At 33.1% G+C, this 12,761-nt stretch overlaps 1 protein-coding gene and 1 pseudogene across 1 annotated transcript; both read left to right on the forward strand.

Annotated features, from left to right (window-relative positions):
* The first annotated feature begins 1,827 nt into the window (after positions 1 to 1,827).
* LOC110415223 (dynamin-related protein 4C pseudogene) lies at positions 1,828 to 4,142 on the forward strand (annotated as a pseudogene).
* Positions 4,143 to 9,702: 5,560 nt separating this feature from the next.
* LOC110414983 (dynamin-related protein 4C-like) lies at positions 9,703 to 12,147 on the forward strand. The gene has a single exon (XM_021426424.2). The coding sequence runs from the start codon at positions 9,948 to 9,950 to the stop codon at positions 12,027 to 12,029; it is 2,082 nt and encodes a 693-aa protein (XP_021282099.1). The 5' UTR covers positions 9,703 to 9,947; the 3' UTR covers positions 12,030 to 12,147.
* Positions 12,148 to 12,761: the final 614 nt, after the last annotated feature.

A 12,761-nucleotide genomic window follows, 5' to 3' on the forward strand; every position in this document is an offset into this window, starting at 1 on the left:
GCCATTGAGCCATTCTTGACTTTTCTCTTGTACTAGTAGTTTTAGGCATAGTTATTTGCTCAAACGATGCCAGACCTTACTAGCAAAAACAGCTGAATTTTGAGGCTTTGCCTAAAGCAGCTCTTATTCCTCTTCCTCTTTCGGGCCTGGCAATGGGATAAATTAATTGGATATGACAATTCCTGTTTTTGTGTTTTAATTGGGTCAGGTTGAATATGAAACGTATACGGATATGTTTAATAACTATATATCACGACACAACACGTTTAATATATTTATTAAACATGTCAATAGATGATATGACATGATTAATATATTTAACAAGATTAAATAAAATTATTTAAATTTAAAATTAATGATTATAAAAATAATTATAACTAAACAAAATAACAATAACACTGAATATAATAAAATTTAACATAAATAACATACATAAAATTCACTATCAATTTATCTTATTCATACCAATAAAATCTATTATTAATATCTAACCTTAAAATGAAAATAACATTCAAGCATTTGATTTAGTGGTTGATGTATGATCTCTTTGCTTAAAGAGTAAAGTTCGAATCTCCTTCTCTCAATTTTTTTTTTTTAAAAACCCTTTAAAATGAAAACAAATAAAAACTCCAAAATTAGGGTTTGAGGATAATTACATTATTATCCTTATAAAATTCAAAAACCTTTTTAAAATAATTATTTAAAATTATTTAAGTAAGGTTAAAATATTATCTGATTATTAATTTTTATTGGGTTGATAAACGTGTCATTTATACACTTTTAAATATGATTAACAGGATTAATTAAATATATTTAAATGTGTTACTTATATTTAATAGGTTTAAGACATAAAAATTTTGTATCTTAAATGTGTCATACATAATTAAACACGAAACACATTAGAATTAAGCTCAAATATGTTAAATTTCATATCTTCTCTTGTAATATCCAAAATTACTAAGTTTAAAATAAACCATGCTCCTAGTCCACCTTGTCGAAGCACAGCTGCTCATGTGTTTCAATTGCTTTTATATAAAGTAATATTTTTGTGTATACAAAGTATGCAGTTCATCATCTCTCTTCCCACTTTGCATCCTACTCTTTTATTCTTTTGGAAAGATAAAAGAAAAAAAATATAAAAAAAATACGTATTTCTGTTTACATGTGATAAAAAAATTATTTTTCTTTAAGTTTTATTTTTTTTTGTGTGATAGAAGAAAAAAATAAATAGGTGTTTCGTCTTTCCATTCAGATCCGATCATTTGAAAATAGAATAAAGTAATTATTCAATTTATATTAACCCTTTTATTTATAACTTTACCTCTAACGTCGTATGTTTTTTTCTTTATTTTTTATCCTCGGTATCAAATACTAAATAAGATTCCTTCCTCTCATTCCTTTTATATTTCTTTAGTCTCTCAGTCAGACAATCATCGGACCACCATCATCACTTTGTAGCTTGCCTTTGCTTGCTCCCTGTGGTTTAGTATAGGATGTTGTCCCTTTATTCTATTCTTGTTTTGGTGCTTTGTTCCATTCTATTCTTGCCTTATTCTATAGGAAAGACTGGTTGATCAAAGGAAAACCGATAAATAAGCTTTACATGATTGTTAAACGTTTAGATTGAAACAAAAGTATAAATTAATTACTAATTACCTAAAATGAACTAATATCTTTATTATAAAGCCAACCTAGGAGAATACTTAAATAAAGATTCAATGAATTCGTCATCACTTTAGTAAAAGCTTGGCGCGTTACGCTTGCTTCCCACCTGCCAACTTTTACCTTATTCAACATGAACAATTTTCTTCTAAAGCGTCAAGTTTTGCTGAGTCCTCTCCAGTCTGCCACTTTCACTTTTTCTTTTTCTCAAGCCACAAGCACCCCAAGTAACAAACGTTTGTCTCTCACTATTTATCTCAAAAATGAGTGGACATGAGGATGTTGATTCAGAAAACATTGGAGTCGACGGCATAGTCATCTATGATTTTGATGATTCTCCACCGTATGCAGCTCCAGCTCCTATGGAACAAGAAAAAGTAGTAGCAGCCAAAGTGGAATCAGCTCCAATTATTTCATCATACAATGACAAAATCCGACCTTTGCTTGATGCCATTGACAGGCTCAGGCTCCTTATGGTCATGAAAGAAGGCATACAACTCCCCACAATTGTTGTGGTTGGAGACCAATCATCTGGGAAGTCCAGTGTTCTTGATTCCTTGGCTGGTGTCAATCTTCCTCGTAGCCAGGGTATTTGCACTCGGGTGCCCCTCATAATCAGGTTGCAAAACCATTCAAGTCCAAGGCCAGAGCTTTCCTTGGAGTACAATGGTAAAGTAGTCCCGGTGGGCGAATCCTACATCGCAACAGCCATAAATCTTGCAACTGATGAGGTTGCAGGCAATGGTAAGGGCATATCTAACACCCCACTTACTTTGGTGGTGAAAAAGGATGGTGTTCCTGATCTTACCATGGTTGATCTTCCTGGAATCACTAGAGTTCCTGTCCATGGTCAGCCTGAAAATATATATGAGCAGATCAGAGATATTATCATGCAGTACATAACACCAAAAGAAAGCATTATCCTCAATGTTTTGTCTGCTTCTGTTGATTTTGCTACTTGTGAATCCATTAAGATGTCACGGCAAGTCGATAAGACTGGTGAGAGAACTCTGGCTGTGGTTACCAAGGCTGATAAAGCCCCCGAAGGGTTGCTTGAGAAGGTTACTGCTGATGATGTAAATATAGGACTTGGTTATGTTTGTGTTAGGAATCGTATCGGTGATGAGTCCCATGAAGAAGCAAGAAGGGAAGAGGCTAGATTGTTCCAAACTCATCCACATCTCTCAGGGATTGATAAATCAATTGTGGGTGTTCCAGCGTTGGCCCAAAAACTCGTTCAAATTCAGGCAAATACCATTGCAAGGTGCTTACCGGAGATAGTGAAGAACATTAGTGAAAAGCTGAATGCAAATGTTTCAGAGCTGGAAAGAATGCCTAAGGCTTCAGTTGCGGATGCCATGACAGCTTTTATGAGGATCATCGGAGCAGTTAAAGAATCCCTTAGGAAACTTCTTTGGCGAGGGGATTTTGATGAATACCCTGATGATAGTTCCAAGCATGGTACTGCTCGTTTTGTTGAAATGCTCAACCAGTTTTCGTATGAGCTTCACAACTGTGAGGAAAGTGATCCCCCAAAAGACTTTTTAGCAGAAGAGATCAAGGTTTTGGAAGAAGCTAAAGGAATTGAACTACCGAATTTCCTTCCTCGTGAAGTATTCCTTCGTATCCTGCAAAGAAAAGTGGAGAGGATATCATGTACACCGATTAAATTTGTTGAAATGATTTGGGACTACATCGATGGGGTGGTCATGGCTGTTTTGATGCGCCATTCTGAAATGTATCCCCAGCTTAAGGTGTCCACGACAAGAGCTGCGCATAATCTTGTTCAAAAGATGAGGGTGCAATCAATCAATTGGGTGAAGGAGATTGTGCAGATGGAGAAGCTGACATGTTATACTTGTAATCCTGAGTACATGATGGAGTGGACTAAGCTCATGAACCAACAAGACAATTTCATCAAGATTGTAAATACTGGACCAAACCATATGTGGATGCCTTCCAGTGTGACTGTTGAAGGTTTTGGGGATATTGAAGTTGTACATCTCAGACATCATTCCTGTATTTTGCTCCAGCAAGCTTTCGACCTGAAGATGAGAATGACTGCTTACTGGAAGATAGTTCTGCAAAGGTTGGTAGATTCCATGGCATTGCATTTGCGGTATTGTGTTCATAATGTCGTGAACAATGACATGGAGGAGATTGTAAATGAGTTAATAGGACCCGATGGACATGGAATTGAGATGATGTTGGTGGAATCTCCTGCAATTGCTGCAAAGCGTGAGAAGCTGAAAAAGAGCATCAAGCTGCTGAAGGAGTCCAAAGATGTTGTGGCCAAGGTCATGGACAGGATTGCTAGCTATGGTGAATTAGCTGCTTAATAATTACCATAAATTTAGGTGATGCTTTGCTTAATTTTTCGTTTTAAGTTTGTGTCCCCCATAGGCGACAACTTTCTACTGAAGTTAATTTATAACATTACATAGCAATGCTTTGGATTGGCTAAGTTGTTTTATTTTCAATGAGTTGTCATAAAACTAAAATTAAATAAATAAAAGTAATGCTATTGCTTGTGGTGACTAAAGCAGAATTCTGCCACTAACATCACCAACAACTAGTGAGAATTTTGTTGAGTAAATTGCAGAATTTAACTTTTTTTTACAATGTTAATTTCTATACATGGTAGGAAAGATATAATTTTTTTCATTCTTGACTTTTTAATTTATTTAAAATCTATCATTCTATCAAACTGTTATCAATATGAACTGAATATATCACGTAACACTTAAATGAATATACATGTGATAAATTTCATCTAAATTGTGATATTGTGTTTAAATATATATATATATATATATATTGATAAATTTAAAATAAATAAAAAAGTTGTAGATTAAAAAAACAAATTTTTAATTAAGTTGAAGATGAAAATGCAACATTGGCAATAGATTAATTATGGATTAATGGTACAATTGCACTCATAATTACTTGGAGCCAAAAATGAAGTAATAATTGGTGAAAGGGAAAAGGCTAGCTGCCATGGTGGTCCACCCATTTCTCCTCGATCCCTCCCTTTTTTTTTTTTTGTATTTTTCAATTTTTTATTTCTAATTTTTTAAAAAAAATTATTGCAATTTGGATTATATAACCTAAGCCTAAAAGAATCATCAGAACCAATTAGCAAATTAACCTAATAATCCAAATAAAAATTGAACTTCCGAACGAATTAGTAATCAGACTTCAAGCTCCATTAATAAATTAAGTCTTAGGCTCCAGTTTAAGATAAGTTTAAAAAGTTAAAAAATTGAAATTGAATTAGTAATGCTTTAATCCAAATTATTCTCAAATTCATACTAAACAAGTCCGAACAAAATGATGTTATATGCGTTTTTTTCTTTTTTGAAATCATGCAATTTACTGCTTAAATTGACTGCAATAATTTGAAACACTAGAAAAGCAGTATGAATGACAGATTGATCTTAATCCATCAATTACTTAGTAAACCCTTCAAAATTAACATTCTTGTTGAAACCAAGTAATTTATTATTGCACTATTCAGACGCTTCTTATGCCGATGATCCTTACCTTTTTCGTTTTCTCCAATTTCATTATAAGATAAAAATAAAATGTAAATATTAATTCATAATTTCATATTTAGGAAAAACATGAGCAATTATATAGGCAAAAAGTGATATCATGTACTTTTAATCTAATTATATAATCAAACCCGATAAATTTTCTCGTGTTGAGTAAGTAACAAGCTTCCTCGTGATGGTATCCTTTCATCCAATTCCTTTTTAAGTTTTAGTCTTGTCACTATACTCTCTTTGGAAGCTAGAAAATTGAAATGATTTTTTTTGTTATTATTTATAAAAATACATTTAAGATTAATATTATTAAAATTTAGTTTTAATATCCAAATAATATTTCGGTCTTTTAAAAAAAAAAAAAAGTAGCATTAAAATGACAACCAAAACCTTATTAAGAGGGTTGAGATTTATAGGTTTGAATTCTCTTTTCCCTTACACTTAATTCTTCATATTTTGGTTATTCTAATCTGTGGAGATCAAGGAGTAGATTATGGTGCAAATTCATTAAAAATGTGCGATGGTCAATTAGCGATGGTGCATCCATTAGTTTTTGGTTTGATATATGGTTAGGAGATTTACCACTACTTAATAATGCTGCAGACAAGGGATTTCTAGCAGATATAAGAGACCGAGTAAGGGATTATATGACGCCGAATCGAGAATGAGACAAGTAGTGATTAGTAGTTGTGTTACCAGTGGAAATGGTGAAGAAAATTCTTTATCTTATTCCTCCCAGCTTATTAGCCTCCCTTGACATGCCATTTTGGGCTTTAATCTCATTTGGAGACTTCACTATGTCCTCAACGTATGACCAATTAAAGAGCTTGTTTGATTCTGACAGTACAGGTGGAGTTTGGCTTAGGGATGGAGAGGTCCCCAAAGAATATGTATCTTCCTTTTTCATTGCTTACACAAATCGGATTTTGATAAATGCAGAACGAGTGAGACATTGGTTATTGTCTGATGCTTCATGTTCGCAATGTTGTGTTGTTGAGGAATTTAGTCTTCATTTGCTTAGAGATTGTCTTGTTGTAGAAGTCCTTTGGATGCGTCTGTTGCCTCAAAACAGTATACGCCAATTTTTTTAAGCAACGTTTGCAGAATGGCTTTTCGTGAACCTTAGCCAGAGCAAGTTCTCCATCTTTGATGTTCCCTGGAACATCGTCTTTGGCATAACCTACTGGTATATTTGGAAGTGGAGAAACTTACTTATCTTTGAAGGTTGCGAAATATCCCTTGAAAAACGGTTGAGCATTATCAAAAGTATGGCAATGGCAATGCAGAATAAATGGTTTACTTGTTCCTTACAAAATGGGAGACCAGTTTGACAAGAAAAAATATTAGTCGGTTGGGTTCCTCCACCTGTGGATTGGATAGCGTTGAACTCAGACAGGGCATATAGAAGTGCAAAGGGGGCTGCTTCAGTTGGAGGAGTTTTGAGAAACTCAGATGGTACATGCATAGTGGGATATGCATGCAATCCAAGCACTAAGTACAGCATACCATGCGGAGTTATGGGGAGTTTTTCAAGGCCTCAAACTAGCTTGGGAACAAGGCTTCTGTAGAATTAAACTACAAATTGATAATAAGGCAGTGATTCAATCCCTTAATAGGCCTCATTTCAATGACAAGAAGAATGTCTTAAAATTAAAGCATTAAAGGTTTTTCATCTTACCATATGTGGGTTTTAGTATAATTTCATGCTAAAATTTTCCTATTATGTATTGATTGTCAAGTTTTTTAACCACTATTACATATAAGAGCTATTGCATCATATATGTTTTTTTTAATCAAAGGCAAATTAGTATCATAAGATTTTTTTTTTTTAGAAATGTATGAATATAATTGAATTATAGTAAGGACACAAATGTTTAATAAAGTCTTATAAATGAAAGGTACAAAATGGACGACCAAGAATCTGATTTTTACGATGTTATATAATTATGAATCTTTAATTATATATGTAATTGTGTCAAAAAGTAATGGAAATAGTTTAATAAATTTTTAAATTCTAATAATAAATTTGAACAACAATTTGAAACCACAACAGTACTATCAAATTGAATATTTGCCAACTAATCAAATCAAGAACCGACGAGGAATGGTCACTTATTTGAAGCATATGCATCATGATATAGCACTGAGCTGAGTAGTCATTGACTACTACTCCTTAGTGAGCAAGCATTGACTCGTGGAGCCTTGGCGTGGAAGTAGTTTAAAAGGATTATTGGTGGGGTTTCCACCCTCTAATTGATTCCAAACTTGGTCCCATGGTTTAGGTGTAGAAATATCCACCACCTTTTCTACCATGATGTCAGCACCTTTGCATCCGTTGCTTACCCATCAGGAAATTTCTACTCTACTTCATGTCTCCTTCCAATCACATAAAATAAATTCCAACTTCATTCATGTTCATTTTTGTCAATTTCACTTTTTAGATTACACTCTCTTATGTTGATTTTTTATTTCACAAAATAAGGTAATCAAATTTTATTCTTTATACAAAAAATATAAACATAATATCTAAAAAATCTTTCAAGATTATTTTGAAAAATTCAAATAAATTGTTATTGTTTTATTACGTTTAATTAAATTTTTATATTTTTATTTTAGATCAAATAAGTTCTTATAACTAATGACTTATTAATTGTTACTAGTTAAAACGTCATTTGTCATTTTATGTTGCACACGTAATGTTAATGTGATATACTAATATATCAAAATGAATAATAACATGATATGTTGATATAATATGATAATATAATAACGAAGTATTTTCATCATTCATATTAGCGCCACATGATATAAAAAATAATAAATAGTATTTGGGTTAATGACAATTAATTAATCATTAGTTAAAAGAACCTATTTAACTTAAAATAAAAATATAAGTATTTGATTAAATATAATAAAAAATTATTTAAACTTTTTTAATAATTCAAAACTTTTTTAAAACATTATTCAAAAAATGGATTATCTTCGTATAAATATTCATGAATTTAATGTCAAATATTCTCCCAACAATCAAAACAATAGATGATGGGTTTTCTTTTCTTTTTTGAAAGTATTTTTCTTTTCTCCTTAAGTGAGGTAATTCCCATTTTCTTTAAATATATATATATATAATCTATAAAATCATTTCAAATAATTCAAAACAAAAATAATGAAATTTAACTCTTAAATTTTGTAATATTATTTCATTACTTATTCTCCAACTTTTATCCTCACTTAACAGAATCAAAAAAAGGACGAAAATGGGAAAGGATGCCCAAGAATATGTCTAGTACTATTACAGGTCAGGTCCTAAGTCTTCTTTTTAAGTCTCAAAAAGAGAAACTTACACTTGGGTGTAGTAGAATAAAACGAATTAATGATCAGTGGTTTCTCAAAACTAAATTCAATTTAGTGTAAAATATTTAATTAATATATCTCAAGTGTAATGAGTCTTTTCTTTTTAATAGTAAGTATAATGAAATATTTATTGTAGAGATGAAAATACCCTTACTTGCTCTTGGTTTTAACAAAAAAAAAATTAATTTTAAATTAAAATAAATTGTACAAAATAATTGAGTAACATGATATATCATCTTATAATAGAATGTACATGATATTATAATAATTTGAACATCTCTCATTATTAATTTTGTTCTCTTTACTTTTGCTTGTGGCTTCCATTGAGTTAAGTTTTATCTCAAAAAAGTTTGATTAAGGTTGAAATCGTTCTTACGAAACATAATTATCCTAAACATATGAACTGTTTCAAATATCTTGTACATAATAATTAAATCACGTATAAGTACATTTGATTAAAAATATTATATAAGTATATTATAATAGTTAAACCATTCAAAAAATATTTTCACATATTTTTATTTATATAATTGTTAACACTTTTATTTATATAATTGTTAAATGATATGCATATTTTATAATATGCATATCTTTTTATAACAATTAGAATATAATGGTGTGATGCACTCGTGTGATATAGATAAAATAATATTTATTCAAATATATCTATATTTGGTACTGACTTTACATAAACAATCATGAAACTATTTATCAATTAAAAAGTGTATAAAAAAGTAAAAAATTAGATAATTTTTTAAGTGATGAACTATTTTCAGAGGACAAAAAAAACTAATTTTTCAAATATCTTACCTATGATTATCGAATGACATGCACATTCTACTCTTTTTATGATATCAATATGAACATTACATTTTAACGACGTACTTATTTTTCTTGAAGGGCATTTTCTATTACACATGCAAATTATCCGGATACACTTAATTGTAATCATTACACCATTAAAAAAGTTTTTATAATAAACCACCAGCAGTTAATTTGTTTTCATGTCACTATACCCAAGTGTAATTCTCCAATCAAAAAGGGCCCGAGATCAAAAGACTCTTTCCTAGTATTTTCATCCCTCAATTATCAGCAAAGTGGCCATAAGAATCAAAACACCTTTAACAAAGGTCCTCTGGATTGGAGAGTTATAATGGAAGAGCCTTCACCGAAGGGACCAGAAAAGCCTCTTTATAAATTCCAACCTAGGAAGACTTCAATCTTCACCTGAACTCGTCATCCACTCAGTGAAAGCTCGTTGCTATGAAAGTTTTCTTCTAAAACATCAAGATTTGCTGAGTCCTACTCGCCACCCTCTTAAGCTCTGTTTCTCAAGCCTCAAACACATCTTCGCAAACTGTATTTTTCTGGCATTTCTCTTTAAAAATGAGTGCTGTATATGATGAGGATGTTGCTTCAAGGAGCAATGGAGCATTAGTAGTCAACGGTTTGGTCGTCTGTGACGATCCTCAACCGCTAACCATACTGCCTATCACGGCGCAAGATCCTCTTATGGCTCGAGAAGAAGAAGTGGCAGACCAAGCTCCAATTGTTGCTCAATACAATGACCAAATCCGACCTCTGCTTGATGCCATTGACAGGCTCAGGCTTCTTATGGTCATGAAAGAAGGCATACAACTCCCCACAATTGTTGTAGTTGGAGACCAATCATCTGGGAAGTCCAGTGTTCTTGAATCACTTGCTGGTATTAGTCTTCCTCGAAGCCAGGGTATTTGTACTAGAGTACCCCTCATAATGAGGCTGCAAAGTCATCAAAGTCCAACGCCAGAGCTTCACTTGGAGTACAATGGCAAGACAGTCCCTGTAGAGGAATCCCATATCACAACTGCCATAAATCTTGCAACTGATGAGATTGCAGGTCATGGTAAGGGGATATCTAACAAACCGCTTACTTTGGTGGTGAAAAAGGATGGTGTTCCTGATCTTACTATGGTTGATCTTCCTGGAATTACTAGAGTGCCTGTTCAAGGTCAGCCTGAGAACATCTATGAGCAGATAAGAGATATTATCATGGAGTATATAACACCTGAGGAAAGCATCATCCTCAATGTTTTGTCTGCCACTGTTGATTTTTCTACCTGTGAATCCATTAGGATGTCACAGAAAGTCGACAAGACGGGTGAAAGAACTCTTGCCGTGGTTACCAAGGCTGATAGGGCCCCTGAAGAGCTATGTGAGAAGGTTACTGCTGATGATGTGAATATAGGACTTGGTTATGTTTGTGTCAGAAATCGTATTGGTGATGAGTCCTACGAAGAAGCAAGGAGGGAAGAGGCTAGATTGTTCCAAACTCATCCACATCTGTCAAGGATTGATAAATCAATAGTGGGTGTTCCAGTTTTGGCCCAAAAACTAGTTCAAATTCAGGCAAATATTATTGCGCGGTGCTTACCGGTGATCGTGAAGAACATTAGTGAAAAGCTGAATGCAAATGTTTCAGCGCTGGAAAGAATGCCCAAGGCTTTGACTTCTGTTGCAGATGCCATGGCAGCTTTTATGCGGATCATTGGAGCAGCTAAAGAATCCCTCAGGAAACTTCTTCTGAGAGGGGAATTTGATGAATACCCTGATGATGGTAGCAAGCATGGCACTGCTCGTTTGGTTGAAATGCTCAATCAATTCTCTGATGAGCTTCACGAGTCAGAGGATAATGATCCCACAAAAGACTTTTTAATAGAGGAGATCAAGGTTTTGGAAGATGCTAAAGGAATTGGACTGCCAAATTTCCTTCCTCGCAGCGCATTCCTTCGCATCTTGCAGAGAAAAGTTGATAGGATTTCCAGTATGCCAATTGAATTTGCTGAAAAGGTTTGGGACTGCATCGATGGGATGGTGACTTCTGTTTTGATGCGCCACTCGGAAATATATTACCAGCTTAAGGTATCTACAAAGCGAGCAGCTCATAATCTCATCGAAAGGATGAGGGAGCAGTCGATGAATAGGGTGAAGGAGATTGTGCAGATGGAGAAGCTGACAGATTATACCTGCAATCCTGATTACATGGTGGAGTGGACTAAGCTCATGACTCAACAAGAAAGTTTCGTCAGGAAAGTAAATGATGCAGTAATGTACGGGCATTCCAGAGTGAGTCTGGAAGGTTTTGGGGATATTGAAGTTGAACATCTCAGGCAGCATCGTAATGTTCTGCATCAAGCTTTCGACCTGAAGATGAGAATGACTGCGTACTGGAAGATAGTTCTGCGAAGGTTGGTCGATTCCATGGCATTGCATTTGCAGTATAGTGTTCATAATCTTGTGAACAATAACATGGAGGAGATTGTGAATGAGTTGATGGGGCCAGATGGACGTGGAATTGAAAGGATGCTGGTGGAATCCCCTGCAATTGCTGGAAAGAGAGAGAAGCTGAAAAGCAGCATCAAGCTGTTGAAGGAGTCCAAGGATGTGGTGGCCAAGATCATGGACAGGATTGCTGGTTATGATGATTAGGTGCCAATTAATATGTTTATTTTGTGTGTTTTAAGTTTGTGATTAGTTATGTAGCGAAGTTTAAGATATAACCATGTACTATTGCTTTCAATTAATTAAGATGTTTTGTTTGTGGTGAGTTGTTACACAGCTAAAAGCAGAGCATTCTTGATGAAAACTGCAGAGTCCATCAAAAGTAAAGCAATGTTCTGCCAAAAACAAAGGGCTCTAATAAGACCTTGAAGCTGGTAAGAGCAAAATAAAAGCATAAACAAAATAAAAAATAAAATCTGTATTTTGATGTAGCTTTTAAGTTTTACCCAAGAAACTAATAATATATTTCTTTTGGAAAAAAAAAAAAGCTTGCAATATATGCAAATTCTTACATCTTGATCTTGCAAATTAATGTCAAATTCAACAAAATTATATATATTTATTTATTTTTATTTGGGCCCCAAAATTGTTACTCTTATATTCTAATCGAAATTCAAATCTCAAATTCACTTAAGAAATTTTAAAAATTTCTATTATGGGAGAGATTCAATGATTAAGTGAATCATGTACCTAACACCTATTACTGAATTAAAATATTGTGAGGCAAATTTTGAAAATTTCTGATCAAGTGACAAAATTTTGATTTATTTTTACCTAAGAAAACATTGATCTAATGTTGTAACGTATTTTTCTAAATTGGGTGGTTATATATATCTATATTATATTCAACAAAATACCTCAATTTTAAGATATTTTTCC

This window comes from Theobroma umbraticum, unplaced genomic scaffold, assembly GCF_002168275.2.
Source record: "Theobroma umbraticum cultivar Fairchild unplaced genomic scaffold, ASM216827v3 scaffold_147.0, whole genome shotgun sequence".
Taxonomy (NCBI): Eukaryota; Viridiplantae; Streptophyta; class Magnoliopsida; order Malvales; family Malvaceae; genus Theobroma; species Theobroma umbraticum.